At 43.2% G+C, this 23,348-nt stretch overlaps 3 protein-coding genes and 1 non-coding gene across 6 annotated transcripts in view; 1 reads left to right on the forward strand and 3 right to left on the reverse strand.

Moving 5' to 3' along the window:
- DIPK1A (divergent protein kinase domain 1A) overlaps positions 1 to 3,359 on the forward strand; it is a 66,299-nt gene extending 62,940 nt beyond the window's left edge. For both annotated transcript variants that reach the window (XM_054038169.1, XM_054038168.1), the window contains one exon: positions 374 to 3,359. In XM_054038169.1, coding sequence (XP_053894144.1) covers positions 374 to 1,186 — 813 coding nt within the window. In that variant the 3' untranslated portion in view covers positions 1,187 to 3,359. The remainder of the gene's footprint in view (positions 1 to 373) is intronic.
- Positions 3,360 to 6,526: 3,167 nt separating this feature from the next.
- On the reverse strand, positions 6,527 to 15,396 carry RPL5 (ribosomal protein L5). Of its 2 annotated transcripts, XM_054038171.1 has the most exons (8): positions 15,289 to 15,396; positions 14,090 to 14,159; positions 13,884 to 13,999; positions 12,397 to 12,531; positions 11,744 to 11,946; positions 10,469 to 10,646; positions 7,346 to 7,434; positions 6,527 to 6,688 (listed from the first exon to the last, which is right to left on the reverse strand). In XM_054038171.1, exons 1-8 carry the CDS (start codon positions 15,289 to 15,291, stop codon positions 6,589 to 6,591), a joined length of 894 nt encoding a protein of 297 aa, XP_053894146.1. In that variant the 5' UTR covers positions 15,292 to 15,396; the 3' UTR covers positions 6,527 to 6,588. The 2 variants fall into 2 exon arrangements, with proteins under 2 accessions (XP_053894146.1, XP_053894145.1); XM_054038170.1 differs by lacking the exon at positions 15,289 to 15,396 and having other exon boundaries at positions 14,090 to 14,192.
- On the reverse strand, positions 10,885 to 10,980 carry LOC128842628 (small nucleolar RNA SNORD21). The gene has a single exon (XR_008446052.1). It is a non-coding gene; the product is annotated as a small nucleolar RNA SNORD21 (small nucleolar RNA).
- A 6,365-nt stretch (positions 15,397 to 21,761) lies between the features above and the next one.
- LOC128842462 (uncharacterized) overlaps positions 21,762 to 23,348 on the reverse strand; it is a 31,103-nt gene continuing 29,516 nt past the window's right edge. Inside the window, exon 4 of the mRNA XM_054038485.1 lies at positions 21,762 to 22,237. Coding sequence (XP_053894460.1) covers positions 22,055 to 22,237 — 183 coding nt within the window. The 3' untranslated portion in view covers positions 21,762 to 22,054. The remainder of the gene's footprint in view (positions 22,238 to 23,348) is intronic.

A 23,348-nucleotide genomic window follows, 5' to 3' on the forward strand; every position in this document is an offset into this window, starting at 1 on the left:
ATTGTGTGAGTTAACTGCGATTAATCAACAGCTCTAATTACAGGATACCTAACATAATTTATTAAAAACTCTCTTACTAAGGACAAAGTGCAAATTTTTAGGACTTTGAAAAAGAAGAAAACACATACTTTCAGTGCACCATACACATGAAAGGAACACTCAGTACAGTCCTAAAAAGCACTGCGTATGTATCATTACTGAAACCCGAAAAAAACAGAGTATGACCATAGACACTGCTGTAGGTTCCACATGCAGCTGAGTAGAATGGGTAAAATACTTCATTGAATATAAAAACACAGGACAGGTAACCAGTTTAATAGTTTTTAGAAGAAAAATGTATTTGGAATTAAATATATATATTTGTTTTTTCTAGCGAAAGTTGGGTGAACAGGGAAATCTTTCTGAACTGGTTAATCTCATCCTGTCAGTTGCTGATGGAAACAAAGATGGTCGAGTTTCCTTACCAGAAGCAAAGTCAGCGTGGGCTCTTCTGCAGCTAAATGAATTTCTGCTTATGGTGATCCTCCAGGATAAAGAACACACCCCAAAATTGATGGGGTTTTGTGGAGATCTCTATGTGATGGAAAGAGTTGAATATACCTCTCTCTATGGAATAAGCCTTCCATGGATCTCAGAACTTTTCATTCCCTCTAGTTTCAGAAGAAGCATGGACCAGTGGTTTACTCCATCATGGCCTAGAAAGGCAAAAATAGCTATAGGGCTTTTAGAATTTGTGGAAGACATTTTCCATGGACCTTATGGGAATTTTCTTATGTGTGATACCAGTGCCAAAAACTTGGGTTATAATGATAAATATGACTTGAAAATGGTGGACATGAGAAAAATTGTACCAGAAATTAATTTGAAGGAATTACTTAAAGATCGTCACTGTGAGTCTGACTTGGACTGTGTTTATGGTACAGACTGTAGAACTCTATGCGACCAAAGTAAAATGAAATGTACCACAGAAATAATTCAGCCCAACTTGGCAAAAGTATGCCAGTTACTAAAAGACTATCTGCTTCGCGGTGCTCCGTCAGAAATACGCGAAGAGTTAGAGAAACAACTGTATTCTTGTATTGCCCTTAAAGTCACAGCAAACCAGATGGAAATGGAGCATTCTTTAATACTAAACAACTTAAAAACTTTATTGTGGAAGAAAATATCCCATACAAATGATTCTTAGTACCTTTAACCACAGAAGAAAACATTGTTGCCACTATAGGAGATTTACCACTTTTTATCAAATGCATCTTTGGCATTTTTAAAATATTTCTTCTTAGCTCAGAATTCATTAACTTTCCTAACTCTTACTCCAGCAAACACTGCTACTATAGTGCTTCTCAGAGAGAGAGTGTGCCACTTAATGAACTGTCTGGCAGAAGTTACAAGAGCCTTGTGGTTAGAATGCTCCATCATGGAAATAAACCATGTGCTTGCCCTCCCCTTGCACTTTGGCAGAAGACCCTAAACTGGGGTCTCTGGCTGTCAATATTCACTGTGCTACCATATTGACTAATTTAATTTTTTTTTTTAATGCTGTGACTAGCATCATTCATTTGTAAATATCCACTGAGAATTATTTTTTTCCAAGTAGTGTTACAAATGCTTGCCAAAAGACCCACCGCTATTAGAAATAATGTGCTTGAGTCCAAGAGACTCTTTTGAATGAACTGAACATTTTGAGAATGAAGTTTACTAATAACTTAGCATGGCAAAATTTGCACAATGGGAAATTTTTAAATTGCTAAACTCAGTGTGACAATTAAAATGTATTCCAGAAAACTGGGTATTTTAGTATGAGAGATTTTTAGTTAGATTTTGTTTGCATTCACCTTTTTACCTCATACTTACATATATCTTGAATGTTACCACATTAGCTGAAAGTTCTTAATTAAAGGTCCTGGTACAACATGCCATGTTGGGAGCTAAGAATTTAAAATATGTATTATAAATTTAAAAAGTTGCATATACTAGAGCAACAATATACTGTTACACAGTGGGGAAACAGAGAAACTACAAAGCCTGAGTCTTGAAAGATATAAGGAAAGTTAAGCAATAGCCAGTTTTGAAGCCAAGGATTTTGTGGATTAGGTGATTCTAAAAGGGTGAGGAGTTAAAGAACTTTAATAGTTTTGGTAGCTGCAGTGTGGTAGCCTTTATAATGGAGATCCTCATAGTAAATGTTTAGAGTCCTTAGTTTGACTTAAGTGAAGTAAGTATCTAACAAACTACATTTCTAACACTGATGTAGTCTAAACGTTTGATTTTGTAGCTAAGGCTGTGTGGCAAGATCAGTCTTGCATTTACTTTCTCCTGGTTTACTTTAACAAATGTCTAAATTATAGCTAGACCTAAGCCACAGGACAGAATCTAGATCCTGATCTGGATTTCCGTAAATTTTGGAAGTGTTCATTTATGTAGTTTTTTGTTTCTCTTTGGGTCCATCTTTACCCTCAGCACTAAATTAATAATTAGTTTATTACTGGAAATATTTTCCTTGGCATGTTCTTGTTTAAATTTTTGCAGGATGCTAGGTTTATTCTCTGCAGCTCTGAAGCAATGAGTGAATACTAGACTTGGATCATGAGGGAAATAACTTGTGATCTCATCTTAACTCCCATTTGCCCACATTCCACACTGTTCTTGACTGCTCAAGAGTGGCTCAAGTCACAAATGAGACTTTGCAGAACTCTGTGTGTGTCTAAAGCACTTGTGAACACTATGCTTGGTATTCACCCATTACTAACCCTTCGTAAGCACTTAATTCACTTCTACCTTTTGTTCAAGGGAGATGAGGAAAAAACCTTTTATTTAAAAAGTACTATTTAAAGTGTTAATTCTTTTTACTGCTTTGCAGGCCTTTTGTGTTCAACTTGTTTCTTAAATGATTATTAGTACCTGGATTCAACAAAATTCTTGTTCATGAAGGCATATAACAAACATACTTGGAGAAGGTAAAATCATCTATGTGGGAAGTATTAATTCTCTTGTTTTAGGTGTGGTTTTGCTTTTTTGTAAATATTCAGTTGTTTGACTCTTGCACAGTGTCTACCATTCTGCTGTCTCCTTAAAGTTGACTGATCTGCCCTCCAAGAAGAGGTGCTAATATATCTGCAACTAGTAAAGAAACCAAACATTAAGTATATCATTTTCTTACCACATAAATCTGAATGTGAATACTATGATGGCTATTAGGCATTGAAACTATTGAACAAAATAGTGTGAATATTTTAAATGTTTTTTGGATAACTGGAAACTTGTCAACAATGCAGTTTATTGTACATTTTTATTGCTATTGCAACACCTTCAGGAGCTTTCATTTAGAGTTTTGTTTACAATAAATCAAAGGAATCCTTTCCCTCTTTTACAGCAGAATTTTTTATAAATTAACACTGGGTGTTTGACTTTTTCTTAAATGGAAGGTTTATCTTAAAGTAAACTTCAGATATCCAGCTTCAATTTCATTCTTAATTTAAATTATAGAAAAGGAGCAAGTCACTTAACTCAACCCTAGTGAAACATTTAGACTGAATACATAAATCATATCGTGTTTGTCCATTGTCAGTGGCAGAAAAAGTGTCGAATGGGTGTTTTTATTCTTAATAGTAATGTAATCAAGGGATGACTAATTCAATGGAATTATTTTAAGTGTTTCAAGGGACTTGAGCCCTTAACTCCAAATGTTTTGAAAATGCAAGCACTGTAGTAAATCTATTGATCATTTGTAAGATCAAGTATAAATTCCTATTGTGCCAACTAAATATTACCCAAAGCATCTGAAGCATTAGGTTATGGAATCTCTTCAAGATAGTTAAGCAAACGCAATCAGTGGGACTAATGTGCCTAAAATTAGCATGTGCTTTTAAGTACGATTACAAATTCACTTTTCATTTTTGAAAAAAATGCTGTCTGAAACAGACTACTGGCAGATTAGTTGACAACCCTGGGCACCTTTCTTCCACTTAGTCTTTCACTGGAAATAGTGTAAATTTATAACTAGTGAGAGTAGAAACATGGGTGGCTCCAGGCAGGTGCCTGGAGTGGCAAGCCACGGAGGGCTCCCTGCCAGTCCCTGCGAGGGTGGCAGTCAGGCAGCCTTCGGCAACATGCCTGCCGGCGGTCCGCCGGTCCTGCGGATTCAGCCTGCCTGCCGGGCTTGGAGTGGCAAAAAAGCTAGAGCCGCCCCTGAATAGAAAGCATTGCTGGATGCTTTTTAACCTCTGCCCTGGAGTTGGGGTAGCCAGTGGAATTTAGTTGCCTGCCAGCAGGACCTAATGTGTTCCTCAGTTGTAGAATCATGCTCCAGAGCTTTTGTTTAAAAAGTTCCAACTCATGACTGTGTAACAAAATCCAGCTTGCATGTAAACCAGTGTAGCATCTCTGGACTGTGTAGCTAACACAAAAATCTGATACTAAAATCAAAAATATGGGGACAATGTCAATGAACTTAATAAATACCAGATGCTATATTAGTGATAGTCACATTTATTATCACTAAAGCTGCTGACAAATTTAGATCCAGCTTCTGCAGAGTACAGGACTTGTGTATCAGATTGAGACTTTTGGGATAAATTTCCATTAAGAGAAGTAGTTACAGGGCAAACCATTAATATTTTTTCCCTAGAGGGAAGAGTGCTGAGGTCTACAGCTTCTCTTGTGTGATGTACACATTCACTATAAAACCCTAGACTGCTAGTGGAGGGAATGGTGGCACCTAGTGGTAATGAAACTTTGTTTCAAGAGTAGAGTTAGAGGGAGGTTCTTATTTTGAGTGGGTTTACAAAAACTACAGCAGTGCTAATACATAAATCATGACATTTTACACCCCCTTCCCACAGTAGGTGGCCTTAATATTAGAACTGTAATTTAACTAGCCACACCTTTCCTTTAGCAAGGTACAAGAGCAGTCCTCACATGTGTGTAAAGAGAAGTCTCCGGGTAACCTTGCAAGTTTTGAAACAGGAGAATTAGATTACATAATTTATAGTCAATTTAGTAGTTTTTAAACAAACAGACTACACCAGTACCATTACTTCTCCCCACACACCCAACAGAGCCTGTAAAACTTGATTTTTTTTCCTTTGCAGTAAGTTCACCTGACAATTGGTTTCTTCCTTAATGAGCTCATTACTGCTTAATTTTCATTGGAAGACAATCCTGTTCAATAGTTGTCATACTACTATTGGAATTATAAAAGTTAAGGCAGGAACAGATTAATTTAAGCAAGGTTTTAAAACATGGAATTACCCTGTAGTAAGAAAGTATGATTGGCAGTACTGTTTGTGTGTGTTCAACATCCTCCCTTCAGTAGCAATTGCTCCAAATGAAGTTGGATATTCCAAAGAATATTAGAGATTAAAATCAACATTGGTAGGATAATTCATGACTCAAGGTACCTCACTGTTTCAATTATCTAGTTTTCATGTAGATAATTTTTTAAAGAATTATTCAATGAATCTTCTCATTGCACAGCAATAATGGCATTACTTTCTTGCTAATTAACTGAAAGAACTCTGCAAGGAAGCTCATACACTAGCATTGCCACCAATATTCTTTTACATTTTCTTGGTACTGAGTGGGCTACCAAATCCACTCAACACATTTTTGTCCTTGAGCAAGTTTACCCTTGCCTAAGGACAAAATTGAGGGTGGGACGTGCCAGCTTGGAGTCTCTGAAAGGGGTCTGTGTGCATCAAACGGCAACTCCCCCAGGCTAGTGGTTTCAAACTCCCTCTGCCAGGAGCAACTGCCACATCTCCGGAAATCAACTGCTGGGCAGGGGTGAGACGCTTTGGCCTCTTCAGACTAACTCCAGAGCCTCCCCGAACTGGGTGGATACTGCAGAGCTGTTGCTAAAGGAGCTGTCCCACCACCTCCTCCCAGCCAGGCGTGGCCTCAAGAGGAGGAGGAAGGCTTTCATGCCATGGAGGAGTGTCGCGCAGCACTGAACAGAGTACAGCAGGTTCTTAAAGGACCAGACCACAGTCTTGCTGGGGCCACAGAGGCACAGTTTCTGACTTGTGCAGCCACATGTGTGCAGTTTACAGGAGACACTGACTGCCACTATTAAGTACACATTCTTAGTTAGGAGGAATGGATAATCACATGCATACATAAACCCATTTAATTAACACTAATTTTCTTTTGGCTATTATCGAGATTCACCAATGCCTATGACTTGTCAGCAAAGTGTATTTAAAATCTCATCTTACTTTCCAATGCATAAAGCTAAAATTCCAGTAGAACTACAGACAAAGGTAGTTAACTGAGAAATAGAGCCAGTGCCAAAAATTCACAGGGTGAGGAAGTCAATAGGTGACAAAATGAAAGTTTATAACATTATCCAGTGGTCTGTGAAATACAGTAAGTTGGATCCTTAAACATACTAAGTTACCTTGAAGACAATCATCATGATTCTAACGCTGTAGAATATTTTGTAAGCCTCTTTTTCAGATAGATTGTTGGGACTTTCATTTAGATAAAGCATCTTTAGATCAAATGTCAATAAGCCAATGCTACACAGTTGCTGGTTCAATAAATTTATTGTACTTTTCAAAGTCTTCATAGAAAATTGTGGAAGATATCTTAGCTATCAGCTGTACGCTCCTGGGCCCTGAGGAAGCTAGCCTTCTTCTGAGCAACACGATCTTTCTTCTGGGCAAGGGATAACTTGGGACGGTTCCATCTGCAATGCAAACATGGTATAAATACACAAGGCAGCAATAGTAAATCTAAATACCAGAACACCAGGAGTTACATGACCATAAGGAATGAGTGTGACATTTATATTATTATGCTTAGGAAATAGTGTTTCAGAGATTACTTTCTATAGCACTCTTTCTTTCAGTGGTCAAGGCAATGGATTAGTTGGTCACATTATGAAAGTGCACCATGTTTTTCACTGTAGTATCCAGTTTACTACTAAGGGAAATAATTCTAAGATGTGTGGTGGCAGCACTGTCAAACAGGCAACTAGCCTAGATGGACCTCAAATATGATCCCCTATAGGGTCGCCAGGGCCAGCATTAGACTTGCTGGGACCCAGGGCTGAAGCTGAAGTCCGAACTCCACCCAGGGCAGTTGGGCTGTGGCCACCTCTCCCCAGACCTAGGGTGGCAGGGCTCAGGTTCCAGCCCTCCCACTGGGTTCATGTAGTAACTTTGTTGTCAGAGGTGGTCACAGTGCAATGAAGTTTGAGAACCCCTGTCCTAGATCATTTCTGAAACATCCAATTAGTTTCAACACTAAACAGGGACTGGAGGAATTAATTAACATAAATGCTGCAGCTCCAGAAATTTGCTTTGTAACAGGCATATCTAACTCAAAGGAGGAAAAATTTTACCTCTTCTTTTTGACTTCTCTCTTGAGTTTCTTTTCATGGACTGGATTCTCCCGTATACCAGCATGGGCTTTTTTATACATTTCCTCCATCTGCAAGAAATACAATGTAGTCCATAAAGTCATGTATGCATTGAATGAAGTTCTAACATTCAAGTTGGGAGTCATCCCACTGCCAAGAACATACCAGTGAGTAGAGGAAAAAATACTGAGGTCAAATGTGTTCTCTCAACATCTTTAACAGTCCTACAGAGAGGTCTAAACCAGACTGGGAACAGAACACAGCCACCTAAGGTGCTAAGTCTTCCTCCCAGAAAGAGTAACTTAGAAGTAACTTAAGACAGAGCAAGGCTGTCTACACTGCGCACCTTACAACAGCTTGTGTTGCAAGGTGCGCTGTGTGACCGCTCTTTGTCGCCAGGAGAGCATTCTCCTGCTGACACAATAAAACCACCTCCAACAAGGAGTGGTAGCTTAGTCACTGGGAGCGTGACTCCCACTGATGAAGTGCTGTCCACACCAGCACTTTTCGTTGCTAAAACTGGTCGTTCAGGAGAGTGTTTTTTCACATCTTTGAGCGACAAAAGTTTAAGCAACAGAAGTGCCAATGTAGACAAAGCCTCAGATGCAGTTCAAAGGAGCACCTTAGAAAGGCAATAAGCCTGCAACTCCCACAGGAATTGTGCACACAGACATGCACTACAGATTTCACACCAGAAACTTTCTGCTGCAAAACCTATCTGAAGTTCTAAAAATACTGTTGATATCAAATGCCACCCTTCAACCAGCAGTGCACTCTTGTGCTCAGGAGATAGGACTTTACCACCAAAAAAAGTCATCCTTCAGCTAAGAGCATGGTTGGCTTTGGAATCCAAAGAAACTTTTTCTTTACAGGGGAGAGTCTCATTGGTCTATCTATGGTGCTTAGATGGTCCCACCAGTTACTACAGCATAGTATGAGCACCTCACAATATCCATGGCAGGCAGCGAACAGAGGCACAGAGAGACGAAGTTAGTTGGCCAAGGTCACAAGAAGTCTACAGGGGAACAGAGATTTGCACCAGTTTCATGAAACCCAGGACAAGCATCCTAACCACTAGAACATCCTTTCTCTGAAGTCTATCCATGTTATGTGCATCGCTTTTGCAAAATGTCTCCTTCCTCATCCTAAATTAAGAACTAGCTCAGGAAGTTCTCTAAATGAAACTGGAACGTTTAGCATGCCCCAGGCAAAGGAGGAAAACTCAAGTCATGCCAGTTTCTCCAAAAACTATACATGTCTTGAGGGAACATTTAGTTAGGTTTTGGTTCAAGTCAGTGATCAACAACAATGGCCAGGTGTGAATGAACTAAATCGGAACTAAAAAAACATGCAATTTTTCACAATAGTGGTAGTGTTTTGTACAGCTGTGGCTCAATAAAGATAGAAATTTTATTGTTAATGCGGGGTGAGAGAATGGCAGAGTCTGAGTCACTAATTCTTAAGCCATGTAACTGATGAATTTATCAATTGGGTGTTTGATTTCTGATGGGATGACCTCTTAGTTGTGGGAGGTAAAGGAAATATACAAGAATAGCTGCACTAAAACCCACCTCTAAACAGAGAACCTCTATCTTAGCAAATTTGGAAATAAAAATTCCTAGTTCTTAAATAGCACTTTTCAGCTGCAGATTTCAGTGCTTTAGAAAGGAAGTCAACATCTTTATCCCTGTTTTACAGATGGGCTAACTGAGGCACAGAACAGTAGTGATTTGCCCAAGATCACACAGCATACCTGTGATACAGTCAGGAATAGAACCCAGATCCGCAACTTCCAATACAGTGCTCTATGCACTAGGACTAGGTCACTACTAAGGAACAATTCTGACTGCTTCAGCATAAGTTTTCTTGTCTAATATAGCGGTTCTCTTTAAACATGGAATGCATCTAAACCACATCTCAGGGACACTTCCCCTCCCTTCATGACTGCAGTATATTCCTGGCAATTGCACACATGGAAGCGTACCATTAGTATTCTTTAATGCAGATTAGTGCCGGTATGGACAGTGCTGTCGCGGCAGGACAGTGTCTCCGACTGGCACAGCTACCGCCCTTGTTGGGGGTGGTTTAATTATGCCAGCAGGCGAGCTCTCTCCTGCCAGCATAGAGCAGCCATACAGGAGACCTTACAGCAGCACAGCTGCAGTGGTCCAGCTGTGCCGCTGTAAGGTCTGTAGTGTAGACATAGCTAAAGTTATTTTGGTAAAAATGTGTATGTAGGTCAGCCCTGAAAGGATTCTGAAAGCTTACAGCTCTTTAGCAAATCTAGCGTATGGGCACAAAGGAAGAGTTCTTGCTGTAAGCATAAGACTGGAGTACAGACTTCATGTCAATATAAACTGCATAAACTACTTCAGAGAATAAAGAAGTTAAGATTGTAAATGCCAAAGTTTCACTGTAATTTTCATGGAATTTCTTAAATGTTTAGTATACTAAAATTTAGTTCAAGTTATTTTAAGACAAGACGTTAAGACATACTAGCAAAATGGTTTACAAGATACTAACATAATAATACCTAAAAACTAACAAGCGGCTGTATATAGTGTTCTCACATTGTACTGCTATTTAAATCGGCTTTTTCAGGTGACAAACAGAACATTCAGGGAAACAAGGAAAACAACATAACAATAGGACAGGCAAGAAACCATTGGTAAGGAAGAGTTAGGAGGAGGAAGGGCAACAAATTATTCTGGTAGAACAGTGTCATGGAAAGAGGTAGATAGCTCGTTGGTCTGATATTTGTCAAACGACATTTAACAAGCTGTTAAGCTTTTTGATAGCAGGTCACACCTTTATCATCTTTTTCGTGAAGCATGTAGTATGACAAGAGAGGTCATATATTTTTCCTTCATTACCAGCTGTTCTGGGTTCAGGGAATGTGTCCAACTTTTAAGAATCATAGCACTAGGTTTGCAGAGGCCTGTCATTGGGAGTACCCCCCCTCTGGTCTGATAATATGCCATCTACATGGCCCACATTACTATTTTGCAAAGTATCTGCATTCCTAGCATCAATTTTAAACAAGACAAATTATCTTTTAGCGCCACTACTAATATGCAATTCATTTACAGACAGATAGTGTCTTACCATGTCAGGTGTTACATTGTTCTTTATATACTGGGAGAACTGTTTTTTGTAGGCATCTTCATCCTCCTCCATCAGGTAACGCATGTAACCTGCAACATTCTGACCCATGATGTGTGTGCGATGAACCTCTGCATTAAACTCTTTGCTTTCCGAGTCATAACCAGGGAAACGTTTGGTACTATGAAACACGAGTTATAGGTTAGTGGTTAGAATTTTACATCACCTAATCAAAGTTGGTTTAAGAAGTTCTTTAAGATTCAGAGACTGCAGTCTACAAGTCTCAAGTGACTGATACACCATAGCTCCCCTATAGGTAGCTGGAAAGTGTGACCAAAGAAAAATAATTTTAAACCAGCTGACAGATTATGCTTTCTATAAGCAAAGTTAAGAAATCAACTTGCAAATTGACATCCTTAGCTGCCATCAGTCCCGTCTTGAAACAATGACATACATCATACACAGACCGAGGACCAACTACAGACTGCTCAGTCACTGGGGTATCATCATATAGCAGCCAAGTTAAAGAACCGACAGAAGGTTGACAGCCTAAAAAAAAAAAGCAGCAACACTGAACTTTCCCCCTTTCTTTTAAGTTATCCCAGCTACTGTTTGCAGGCTATTTTTCACAACTGCATTCATAGAAGCAATCAACAAACATCAAAATTAGGCAATGCAGGCGACAACCCTGAGTCATGATCGTTCACTGATCCTAGCTTAAAGCAGGGGTTGCCAGGACTTCTACACAGAAACCTGTGCCACCACTGTAGATGGATTTTAGATTCTGGCCCAAGTTTCCATTAATAGTTGTATAGAGGGCCTAAGGCCAATGATCATTTTGAACGTGGTGTACATAATTTCTCAAAATAGAAAGTCAGACAATAGGAGTTAAGACAGAGAATTAAAAAGAATTACATGTTACTACAAACTGTTTCTATGGCAATATGAACAGTAAGAAGTGTTTACTCTGCTTAACTGCAGTCACTAGATATTCAAGGTGAAAGGTGATTATATTGCTGTATTTTAGTAACCTTTATGGAAATAAGCATTAATCTTACTCCCTTAACTTCAAGAGTCCTTGGGAGGAATGTCAATAACATCTACTGAAAACAAGTAAATACAACTTGGATTAAACCTAATTACCACATTAACAGGGTCACGCCACACTGAATTCAACTAACCTAAGGTGAAGTTAAAATATCACTACAATGCATATAAAGATGTGAAGTCTCAGTTTTCAAAATTCCCTTTTGACCAATTTATCTGAGATTAAGTTACCTATGAGGGATGGACAGGCCACCATCCACTGCGCCCTTTAGCGCACCGAAGACTTTGTTTCCGGTGGTAGTTCTGGCAAGACCTGCATCCAGGTAGCATGTAAAAGCACCAGGCTGTCCATCCACACTTTCCACATTATATTCATCACCAGTCACTTCAACTTGGCCTTCATAAATCTTATCAAGGCCAAATTTGTTCAAAAGCTGTAACAGGAACAGTACAGTGTAAGTATGTCTTCCTCCAGATTCTCTCCACATTTAGGTTAGTTGATTTAAGTACCAAAATGAAGTGTTTTTATGTTGCAAGACAATCGTCATAAAACTTGATTCTGTATTTGTAGTCATACCCAGGTATTCTACATTAATGCTTTCTCAGTAATAGTACATACTAATCTTACCGTCAGAAGGTTTTAACAGGAACCACTAAATAAATCTGTGCATACTTTGCCCAACGTGGCTGTCTAATAAACATGGGTGGGCTAATCAAATCAATCTACAAATTCAGGGTTTTTTAAACTAAATAGTTAGAACACAATTCCAAGTAAGTCATATACAAGTGGAACCCTCTGTTTTGTAAGATAGACTCCTTTATTTTCTGCCCATCTACTGAAGCAAACCCTTTGACATTTAGATACAAATTTAGTGGGTACATACCCTGCGGGCCAGCAGCAGGCCCGTACAATAGGCGGCAGCATAATTGGTCAAACCAACTTTCACACCATACTTTGGCAGCTCATGAGAGTACGCAGCACAGACTATCATATCACCTTCGATCCTGGCATATGCAATCTGACAACAAAATAAACGTTAGTATTCTCACACCGGTTAGAATATTGTTGGCTCAAACCTGCCTCCCGTCTGCATGTAGAAATCCTACTAAAGTCAATAGGAGTACTGCCAAGACCTCCACATGCAGGTTTGGAAAACACAAATTTAGATTTAAATTATTCATCTTTCCTCATTTAAGACATGATGATGAAAGGTTTAAAAGTAAACCTCAAAATGTAAAAAGTATAAAAAATGTAAAGAGTTGAAGTACAACTCTGTGATAATGCAGCCTCAATACTGCTTTTTCTATTGCTTTTTCTATTGCTAAACTGACAAATAGAAAAAGTCACTTCTATCTGAACCCCCCCCCCCAAAAACCTACTATTACAATAGTTAAGATAACAAGTTATTTTCTTAGTTTCACTTTTGTGTATTTGACAGCAATTACAGATAGTTAACTTCACCATTCATCTGCATTCAGATATTTCCCCTATTTGTGTGGTACTTTCAGACAGCAAGAGGAAGGAAAGTGTTTTTTAAAAACTTGAAGAGGACTAAGGGGCATGTGCAGCATTTGTACATATTCTACATTTTTATTGCAGTTATCTGTTGTCCTGTTTCCTTCAAACTTGGACTGTGATATAGTCCTCATTAAGGACTATAAAAACAACCTATATGAAGTTTCCAAGCTTAAAGTGTTCTATTTGCACAGATAAGAAAAGTCTATTCACACAATTCAAAAGGTGTTATAGAATCATAGAATATCAGGGTTGGAAGGGACCTCAGGAGATCATCTAGTCCAACCCTCTGCTCAAAGCAGGACCAATCCCCAACTAAATCCTATGATTCAGGATTTTATGGACAAGTTGTTAAAAGCACATTTGCTTCTGGAGCCAACAGAACGTTTGGGGGTGAGAGGAGACCCCACAACAGTGCAGGAGCAGGATCTAGCTGACAAGACCTCATGGTCAGTCTTGCTTCTTTATGCAGAAGGAAGATGGAGATAGCTCACAGTGTGCATCATTCTGAACTGAAAACTAGCATTCAAGATTAAGAAAACCGCTTCATTTCTGCTTCAGCAGTGAGGGTTTGAACTGCCTCTGATGCAATTACATCAGTTCAATTGTATTTGTACCATGAGAGCTTATTCCCCATCTGGGAATAAGCACATTTATACCTACATCCATGATATAACTGCAATGCTTTATCTATAATGATCAAAATCACACTCCTAATAGACATTGCTATACCACGACAAAAACTGTAGTTAGACCAGACCTTAAAACGCAGAGTTGCTTTTTTCCCTCCTTAGTATAAAGGTAAAAAAGGCAGTGCTTTGGTGTAGCCAAGTAGCCAAGCAAAGAAATCCTTACCTGGCAGATAATATCTCTGTTGGTAATGCGTACTATCATCCTATATTTAGGGGTGTTATACTTGTTTTTATCTTGAATCACCAAACGCTTACGGGCATAATAATCAGTCTTTCCCTCTGAAAAGACAATAGTATGGACATGAGAAACAAACAGCAAGGACATACATCAGTATAGTTTATTTTGAGCTATGGAAAAATTAACTGTACCTCTCCTTCTCCTGAATTTCACTTGGTACCTCTTGAAGTAGGCCTTATTCTTGACAACTTTCACAAACCCCTTGAACAAAAAAAACATAATTACCACTGGACACAATTACCACAGCACCAAGAAGTCTACTGATGGCTATTGTGAATTAAAAAGGGTTTGTGGGAGGAGGGGTTGAAAAGATAGGAGATACAGTGTTTTCTCAGACTAAACACATTATAAACCAGAAGTTATTCCAAAGGAAGAGAGGAAAGGAACCTTCAAATTCTAACTTAAGGCACATCTTATTGTCTCATTTCATGTGGATTTATGTGAAGTAGAGAAATACTGCAGAGGCTCATTAGATGTATAATACATATTCATTAATTAGATGCTTCTTAAAACTATGTTACCCAAATAAACGAATTTAATCACTTATTACTATGTAATCATAATTATTTTCTTGAGCAAGGTAATAGTGTCAAAAGGACAATTACCAGCTTTAATGTCAACATAAGAAAACTTCCAACCAGTCTCCACTACTTATCACTGACCACACTAAGTTGGCACATTCGCATCAAAGCCCACCTGTGGCAGCGAGGGGAAGGTTGAGTGAAGAGAATATTGGTATCAAACTGTCGCTGCCAAATTTGAAGCCAACAGCCAGTTGCTAGAGGGGGCATGGAGCATTTTCACAACAACCCAGGGAGACCGAAAAAGCAAGTGCTTCCTCCCAGAACCCCCGTGTCCTGCCCCCCCCCCCGTCTCACTCGCAGCTAGACAGCGCCGAGCACAGCCCTGTCCATACATGAGCCAGGCCGGGGCCATGCATGCGCGGCTCAAGAGTTGCCATGCGGAGCCTCGCTGACAGGGCCCAGCGCCGGCCGCACTCGGAGACACCCAGCCCGCCGCTCCCTACAGCCCGGCGCGGCTCTGAGGGGGGCTGACACGGGCCTGAGGAGCCGGCAGTGGAGGCGCTGTGCAAGGCCCGTGCCAGCGGCTAGTGTCCCCGGTGAGCCGCCGGCCCTGTCCCGGCAGCAGCGGGCCCAGGCGGCGGGGGCGGCCATTAGGCCACGCTGGAAGCTGCTGCAGCCGGGCCCGGGCGCCTCCCCAATCAGAGTCCATCGGGCCGGCGGGGGCCGCGCTGGAGGCTGCAGCGGGCGGGGGGGCACCGGCCCGTATCCCCCCTACCCCTGCTGGGCCCCTGGGGCGCGGTACTGACCATTGCGCCAGATTCTGTCCCGTCTCGGCTTAGGCCGGGGGCCGCTCAGCGCAACGTCCACAGCCCGTAGCACTGGGGGAAAAGGCCGTGCCCAGTGCGCAGCCGCAGCACCTAGCCTGGCCGACGAGGCGGAGGGAGCCGTCGCCGCGAGAGAGAGCCGCCCTGCACACCAGGGGCGCGAACGGAAGTTGGCGCCCCCTCCTGGGAGGCAGAGAGATCGCACGCCGGAGCCGTGAGTGCAGAGGAAGGTTCTGACTCCCGGGAGTGGCCGCGCCTCACCTGCCAATGGCCCTGCTTAGCTTGTGTCTGTAGAGTTTCCTGCAAAGCTCCGGGTTCCCCACCGAACCCCTCTCGGCTCCCACACATCCCCATCTGTTCGTTAATTCATGCAGGGGTCCCCAGGCTCCCATCTTCCCCAGGCACCCAAGGGGACACACAGGGATCCCCTGGCTCTCTACTGCCCAGGCTTTATACCAATGTACATTGCCAAAGAGCCACAGTAATATGTCAGCAGCCCCACATCAGCTTCCCTCCTCCCACTCCCAGCACAATCAGGGCTGCCCAGAGGTGGGGGAGGCAAGTGGGGCAATTTGCCCTGGGCCCCGCAGGGCCCCCGCGATCCCTGGCCGAGAATCCCTTCCCTGGGTAGAGGCGCCTTTTTAATTTTTACTCACCCGGCGGCGCTCCGGCACATTGGAAAGTAGGCACCTGTAGCTCCAGCCCCGGAGTCAGTGCCTATACAAGGAGCCGCATATTAACTTCTGAGAGCCGCATGTGGCTCCGGAGCCAAAGGTTGGCCATCCCTGCCATAACCCAAGCTTCCCCAGACCTCTCCCACCCAGCGGGATTCCCCAGCTCCCTTGCTCCTGGAATGTCCCCATGCAGCCCTCCCCAGGAATCCCACTCCCCTCCTCCTGGATCACTTAAACTTTGGGTAGGTCTACACTTACCTCCGGGTCCGGCGGTAAGCAATCAATCTTCTGGGATCGATCCCGGAAGTGCTCGCCATCGATACTCCAGCTCGGCGAGAGGAGTACGCAGCATCGACGGGGGAGCCTGCCTGCCGCGTCTGGACCCGCGGTAAGTTTGAACTAAGGTACTTCAAATTCAGCTACGTTATTAACGTAGCTGAATTTGCATACCTTAGTTCGAAGTGGGGGGTTACTGTGGACCTAGGGTTACCATATCTCATAAATAAAAAAAGAGGACCCTCCACGGGCCCTGGCCCCGCCCCTTTCCCCACCCCTAGCCCCGCCCCAACTCCGCCCCTTCTCCACCCTAACTCCACCCCCTCCTCCCTCCCACTCCCAGCCAGGGGGAAAGGGCTGCCCCAGTGCTACCGGCTTCAGGGTTTGCCGGGCAGCCCCCAGACCTGCGCAGCTGGAGCCCGGGAGGGGAAGCGCCCAGCCGGGGGCGCAGGGTCTGGAGGCTGCCCAGCAAACCGTGAAGCCGGTAGCGCTCGGGCTTTGGGCAGCCCCTATGCCTCCGGACCCTGCGCCCCCAGCCGGGCACTTCCCCTCCGGGGCTCCGGCGGCTCTCCGTAACTTACACTGTGTAAGTTACACAGAGCCGAAGAGGAGCAGAGCCGCCGCGGCTGGAGGCTCTGCTCCTCTTCGGCTCTGAGGGGAAGTGCCGGGCTGGGGGCGCAGGGTCCGGAGGCACGGGGGCTGCCCGAAGCCGGTAGCTCTCGGGCAGCCCGGCTCTTAAACAGAGCCGAAGAGGAGCAGAGCCTCCAGCCGCGGCGGCTCTGTGTAACCCCCGTGCCTCCAGACCCTGCGCCCCCAGCCGGGCACTTCCCCTCCCGGGCTCCGGCAGCGCAGGGTCTGGAGGCACGGGGCTGCCCGAAGTCGGTAGCGTTCGGGCAGCCCGGCTCTTAAACAGAGCTGAAGAGTCGGGGAGGAGCAGAGCCGCCATTTTCCCGGACATGTTCGGCTTTTTGGCAATTCCCCCCGGACGGGGGTTTGACTGCCGAAAAGCCGGACATGTCCGGGAAAAAGAGGACATATGGTAACCCTAGTGGACCAGGCCTTCCCCTTGAAATTTACTTTCTGCCAACAGTAGCTCTTTTCTTAAGAGCTAAGGCGCCCTTCCCTCACAATTGACATGCATCCGACAAAGTGGGCATTCACCCATGAAAGCTTATGCTCCAATACATCTGTTAGTCTTAAAGGTGCCACAGGACTCTCTGTTGCCTTTTACAGATCCAGACTAACACAGCTACCCCTCTGATACTTCCCTCACAATTGTGCATCTTCTTTGCAACCATTGGAATGCTTGATTACATACAGTAATAGTCTCTGACAAAACCATTCTTAATGCAGCGTTAAGGTTGCTTTGTGGTATCTTGTCCCCTTCCAGAACCACAAATGTAGAGTCGAGGTATTTTAAATTCAGAGTTAAGGTACATGCCAATGCAGCCTTACGTCTGCCACTCTTGAGCAGGCAATAGCCAGTGGCAATTATCTGTCTGCACTCCTTCTGTGTTCACTGTGTTAGGTGGAGTTGTACTGAATGGTGGAGGGATTAGTTGGGAGTATCTTGGCAGGGCTGTGATTGGGATCTGAGGAATTCTGTGGGCTCCCAGCCCCACTTGGTTGATCTGACCATCCCCTTCCCTTCCCACCTCCCCCCTGTATGTGTGGTGGAAGTAGGGTGACCAGATGTCCCGATTTTATAGGGACAATCCCGGTATTTGGGCCTTTCTCTTATACAGGAGCCTATTTCCCTCCACCCCCTGTCCCATTTTTCATACTTGCTATCTGGTCACCCAAGGTGGAAGAGGTGCATCCTTGAGATATGCTTCATTTCAGTGCTGAGTTCTGTAGGTTGTGTCAATGGTGGAGCACAGGGGTCTTCTTGCCATGGGGATTTCCATCACTGCGGGGGGGGGATATGGGTTATGGGACATGGTTTGTGGGTTTAAAGCTCGGTAAGTGAAAATATAGTGTTAGATTGAATACTGTGGGTGAGAGTGAGTGGGTTGAAAAAGAGGTGAAGGGGTTGTAAAATGTATTAAGGGTGGGGTTGTTTGTGGGGCTCATTGAATGTACAACAGGGCTAGGTAACTCGTTTAAACACAAGTTTTGTCTTAGGAAAGAGAAGGCATTGGACTCTGTGCTACAGTTGTCATGTACCCTATTCCTTGAGTGATGTGCACTATCTGCAAAGGAAGATTGCGAACGTGCATTATGGGTGTATTGGCTCATCGCTCAAAGGGGACAGAATTAAGGTTGTGTTTGCATGTACCTTAACTTTATATTTCAGGGTTTTCAGAAGTTTAAGTTTGAAATACCTTAACTTTTACTTAATTATGTATATTAATGAAGTTTTTGGTGTCAGTTTCCTATTTTTTAACAGAAAGTTAAATATTTGTTGTAGGAGTCAGTGGTCATGTAGGCAGTAGGAGTTATCATATAGGTTTGCAGCTGAGACACTACTGTGACTAAGAGCCAAGCTACACTGTGAACTTACAGTGGCATAGCTACATTGCTCAGGGGTGTGAAAAATCCACACCCTGAGTGACATAGCAAAACCAACCTAACCCTTGGTGTAGACATCTCTAGGTTGACAGAACAATTCTTCCATCAACCTAGCTACCACCTCTTGGGGAGGTGGATTATCTATGCCAATGGGAGAACCTCTCCCATCAGCATAAATAGTGTTTACATGGAAGCTTTACAGTGGCTGCTGTAGCATTTCAAGTGTAGACAAACCTTAGGTAACAATACTAATACCTAGCTATTATATATCACTTTTCAGCAGTAGATCTCAAAGCACTTTACCAAGGAGGTCAGTGTCATCACCCCCATTTTACACATGGGGAAACAGAGGCACCAAGAGGGAAGGGATTCCCCCATAGTCACCCAGCAGGCCAGTGGCAGAGACAGAAATAGAACCCAGGACTCCTGAGTCTCATAGGCTAATCTAGAGAACTTAACTCTTTCTGTAATAACAAGTTCAATATTGCTTTGCCAAAGGGTGGGTGCCATGCGCCAGCTAGGTTAAATGTTAGTGGTAGCTGAGTGAGGGATGATCAAAGTCATGATTTGAGCTCCAAGAGTATGCAAAAAATGTTGGTAGAATGTGCTGACTTTATGAAATGCTGGTGTGTTTTTTCAGGGGAATCCCTTGCTCAAATCAGAAGCTGCTCAAGGCAATCTGCCATCCTTGACAACCCTTCAGTGTGGCACCCCATCCCATTCAAATTTGGCCCAGCCATCCCTCCATCATGATGGAGGGGCAACTGGACCAAATTTAGGGAAATGGTGTTGCGAACTGGCACATGGGGTGACAACATCACTCAGATTTGGCCTGGATGCCCCTGCACCATGACAGGAGGGCAACTGGGCCAAATCTGTCACCCTAGGCAGCTGCCTATATTGCCTTTAGCTAGAGCAGCCTCTGGCTCAACTGACCTCAAATTTGGAGCACTAACCCTACCCGCTGCCCAGGAAGCACACCAAATTTCAACTCAATTTGACTAAGCATGAAGATTTTAGAGCATTCGGTAAGTGAAAGTCAGAAATATCATTTTTTAAACATGAAGGGTTTGCCAATGTTAATCATAGCAGAGCTGATGTGCTGATATAATACTGTAAGTAAGAAATTAGTCATCAGCAACTGCTTTGTTATAGCCAAATCCCCAAACAATAATCCTGAAATGGGGATTTTTTAGGTAGGCTAGAGAGAGGATGGAAGGAAGGGGCTCTATACATCCATCTGCTGCATAAGAGGCTCAGAGATATGTGAGGTAGCCAATTCATCTCAATGTCATAGTCTCAGAATACCCTAAAGAGATGAATACAGCCTGAAACAATAGCTCTGAGCCAGGTGAACTGCTTTATTCCTCTCAGTGGGTGTTCTCATTCCTCCTCCCCACTGCCAAAGTTTGAGAGCCTGTGATATGCATCAAGCATCCCTGTTATCAGCTCCTGACGCACTCTCAGCAAGGTGTTCTTGGTGCAGCTCCCAACATGCATATTCTCCACTCCTCACCCAGAGGATCAGAGCTTCCCTAGAAGTCAGATCACATGGGGGGCAGGGAGTGGGGCTCAGACTTCCCAAGATGCTGGCTCACAGTGGGCAGAGAGAGGGGCTTAGACACCCCAGAGGGGTAGGGCTCCCCTAGAACCTGGCACACACACAACAGGAGAAAATGTGGGTCTGACAGGTATCCCCCACTCCTAATTTCCCCACTTGCCCTGCCACCCATGTCACCCATGCCCCAGTGTCCCACCCATGCCAATGCCAATGTCACCAGTGTCCCACCTGTCCTCTCCCACTTCCCCGATCCTCCCTTCCCCTGACCTGTGCCCCCAACCTCTCACCCCTACCACGGATCCCCATTTATCTCTCTCTTCCTGGTCCCCCTCCTCTCGCTGCAGCCTCAAACTGCTGTGCCATATTCTCCCCAACTCCTCTGCCCCTCTTGTCCCCCCCTTCCCTCCCAGCAAGCATTAGTAATTTATTTTCTTTTTTAAAATAGTTTGAGTGCTCTCTGAATTTTCTGCTGTCCTCAGATTACATTTCCCCAAAACAACACCCCACCCTCTTTGATAGAGGGTAGTAACACACCTACATTTCACTTTCAGATTTCGGCCAAGGGTGGCAGAATTTACAATGTCTGGGTGTTACACACATTCAGAAGCCACAACAACTCCCCTTGAGTCACACAGGTAATGTAAAAATTGGCAGGCTACTAACTCTCTTGGGTAAACTGTCAACACATGCTCCATGTAATCCATTTGGCATGTGAGTATTAGGCTTGAGCCCATGTGTACATCTTAACTCTTGGTTGAGTAACATTCAATATTGTGGGGTAAATGTCAACTGATGGAGACCCTTTGGGGCTCAACCAAGCTCTGGTTTGATCCCCTCGTGTGCGTAACAAACATTGATAGAATCACTTATTGGACCAAACTTCTGTTGGTGAGAGAGACAAGCTTTCGAGCTTACACAGAGCTCTTCTTCAGGTCTGTTTAAATTGTGTGTGAACTCTGTGTAAACTCGAAAGCTTGTCTCTCTCACCCACAGAAGTTGGTCCAACAAAAGATATAACCTCACCCAGTTTGTCTCTTTAATATCTTGAGACCAACATGGGTACAACAACTCTGCATATATATTGATAGAATCTGTCAAGCATAAACCCATAAGTGGGGGTTTTTGAGGGGCTATATCTTGGGAAATTAGGACAGTTGAGAGAAGATGAAAATAATTCAATTGAAAGTGGTGGATGAGAATGCTTGATTATGTCCCTCCTCTTTGGTATGCATGCTGTACTATGTATTTCCTCTGAAAGATTTTATACTAAGAATTAATCACCAATATTGCTAAACTCTCTAGGTTTCTTGCCAGTGTTTGCAACTGTCCCTAATGTAGGAGTGTAACAAGGCACAAGTGGGCCCCGTCTATCTTCTGCTACTTCTGCACCCAAAAACCAGCCAGAGACCTCTACTTTGGTGCAATCACCCACGCTCTTTATTTACAATACAAGTTCCCACCACCTTGTAGCTACAGACAGCATCAGGCTTGTAGCCATTGCCTCTGACTTCCAGGCTCTTCCATTTGCTCCCCCCGGCTTCCTTCCTGACAGCCTTTATGTAGCCCCTGGCTGAGGAGGTCGGCAGCTGTTCACCAGTTGCCACTTAGGCCTGGGCTTACTGAGCCAGCTCCAATTCCCCTTTCCTGATTGGAGCTGGTGTGACAGAGGTCTGGCCCAGGGTTTCGTAACCAGCACTCTGTCACAAGGAGCCTCTGTGAATGTAGTTCATGTACTGTTTATTCCGTCTTCAAGAACATTAATGCAGATTTTAAATCTTAGGGTATGATACAGTGGATAGGGCCCTGGAATGAGACTCAAGTGTATTGTCTTCTCTTCCTGGCTCTGCCACTGGCTTACTGCGTGTTCTTGGGCAAGTAACTGCACCACTGGGTTCCTCAGTTTCCGCATCTGTAAAATGGGGAAAAAGATAGTTATTTCTTTTGTAAAGTGCTTTCAGATCTGATGACAAAAAGTACTATAAAAGGGCTAAATATTATTAAATATGAAGGACCTAACACAGTTCCCTATGGTTTCTCCTCAAATACCTCCACAACAGCATATATTACTGTTTTTCTTGATCTTTTGTTTATAGCCTTTCCTTTCGTTTTTCAGTCTGTGTCAGTGTTGTATTATGAGAATAAGATTATCAAATTGCTCACAAAAATCCACTAATTTTACACTATTAGGAAAATCAACTTTAGAAAGATTTTATTTTTTATAAATCCATCCTGCTGATTGTTTATCATTCCAATGACCTTTTAGATACTCAGAGCATGATCTTGTGAGGTGCTGAGTGCCTACCTTTCTCAGTGGAGTCCATGGAACTTGATACTACTCACCACATTTCAGGATCAGGCTTTTACTGTTTTTCCCTCTTAGGTCCCAATCCTGCAAACATTTACACACATGCCTCACTTGTAAGTACATGAGCAGTTCCAATAAATTCAAGTGTGTACGTGTTTGCAGGACTGGGGGCCTTAGTTTCATTATTTTGTTAGGGACAAAGCTTAGACATACAGGGGGACAATTTCCAGGATCTTTCTTCTTTCCTTTTTTTGAAGATCTGTAGGTAGTACCTCTGCTTATCTCTAATCTTCTGGTACCATTACCTCCCTGATAATCCATCACTTTTCTAAAATAACTGTTGGATCATTCTAATTCATCGACAAATCTTGGCCCTGCCTGCATGGCTGTTGAAGGCAAAGCCAATATGTTTTTTCTGCATGGGAGGTAGTAAGGGCAAAGGGGGCAGATCTTAGGAAGGCTGCCCAGGATTCCATGTCCCATAAACATGATTTTCATAGAAAAAATAAGTGTCCTGAGTTTGTTACTAGCAGTTTACCTCTTACTGCCTGATCCAGAACCCACTGAAGTTGGTGGGAATCTTTCCATTCATTTTAAGGGACCTTGGATTAGGCCTTTGACTAGTTGGGAGTGTCGTAATGCTCAGTTTGGAATCTTCTACGTTTTTCATGAAGAGAAAGACAACAAAAAATGTAGGTTACATTTGTGGCCTGTG

Source organism: Malaclemys terrapin, chromosome 8, assembly GCF_027887155.1.
Source record: "Malaclemys terrapin pileata isolate rMalTer1 chromosome 8, rMalTer1.hap1, whole genome shotgun sequence".
In the NCBI taxonomy this organism is placed as follows: domain Eukaryota; kingdom Metazoa; phylum Chordata; order Testudines; family Emydidae; genus Malaclemys; species Malaclemys terrapin.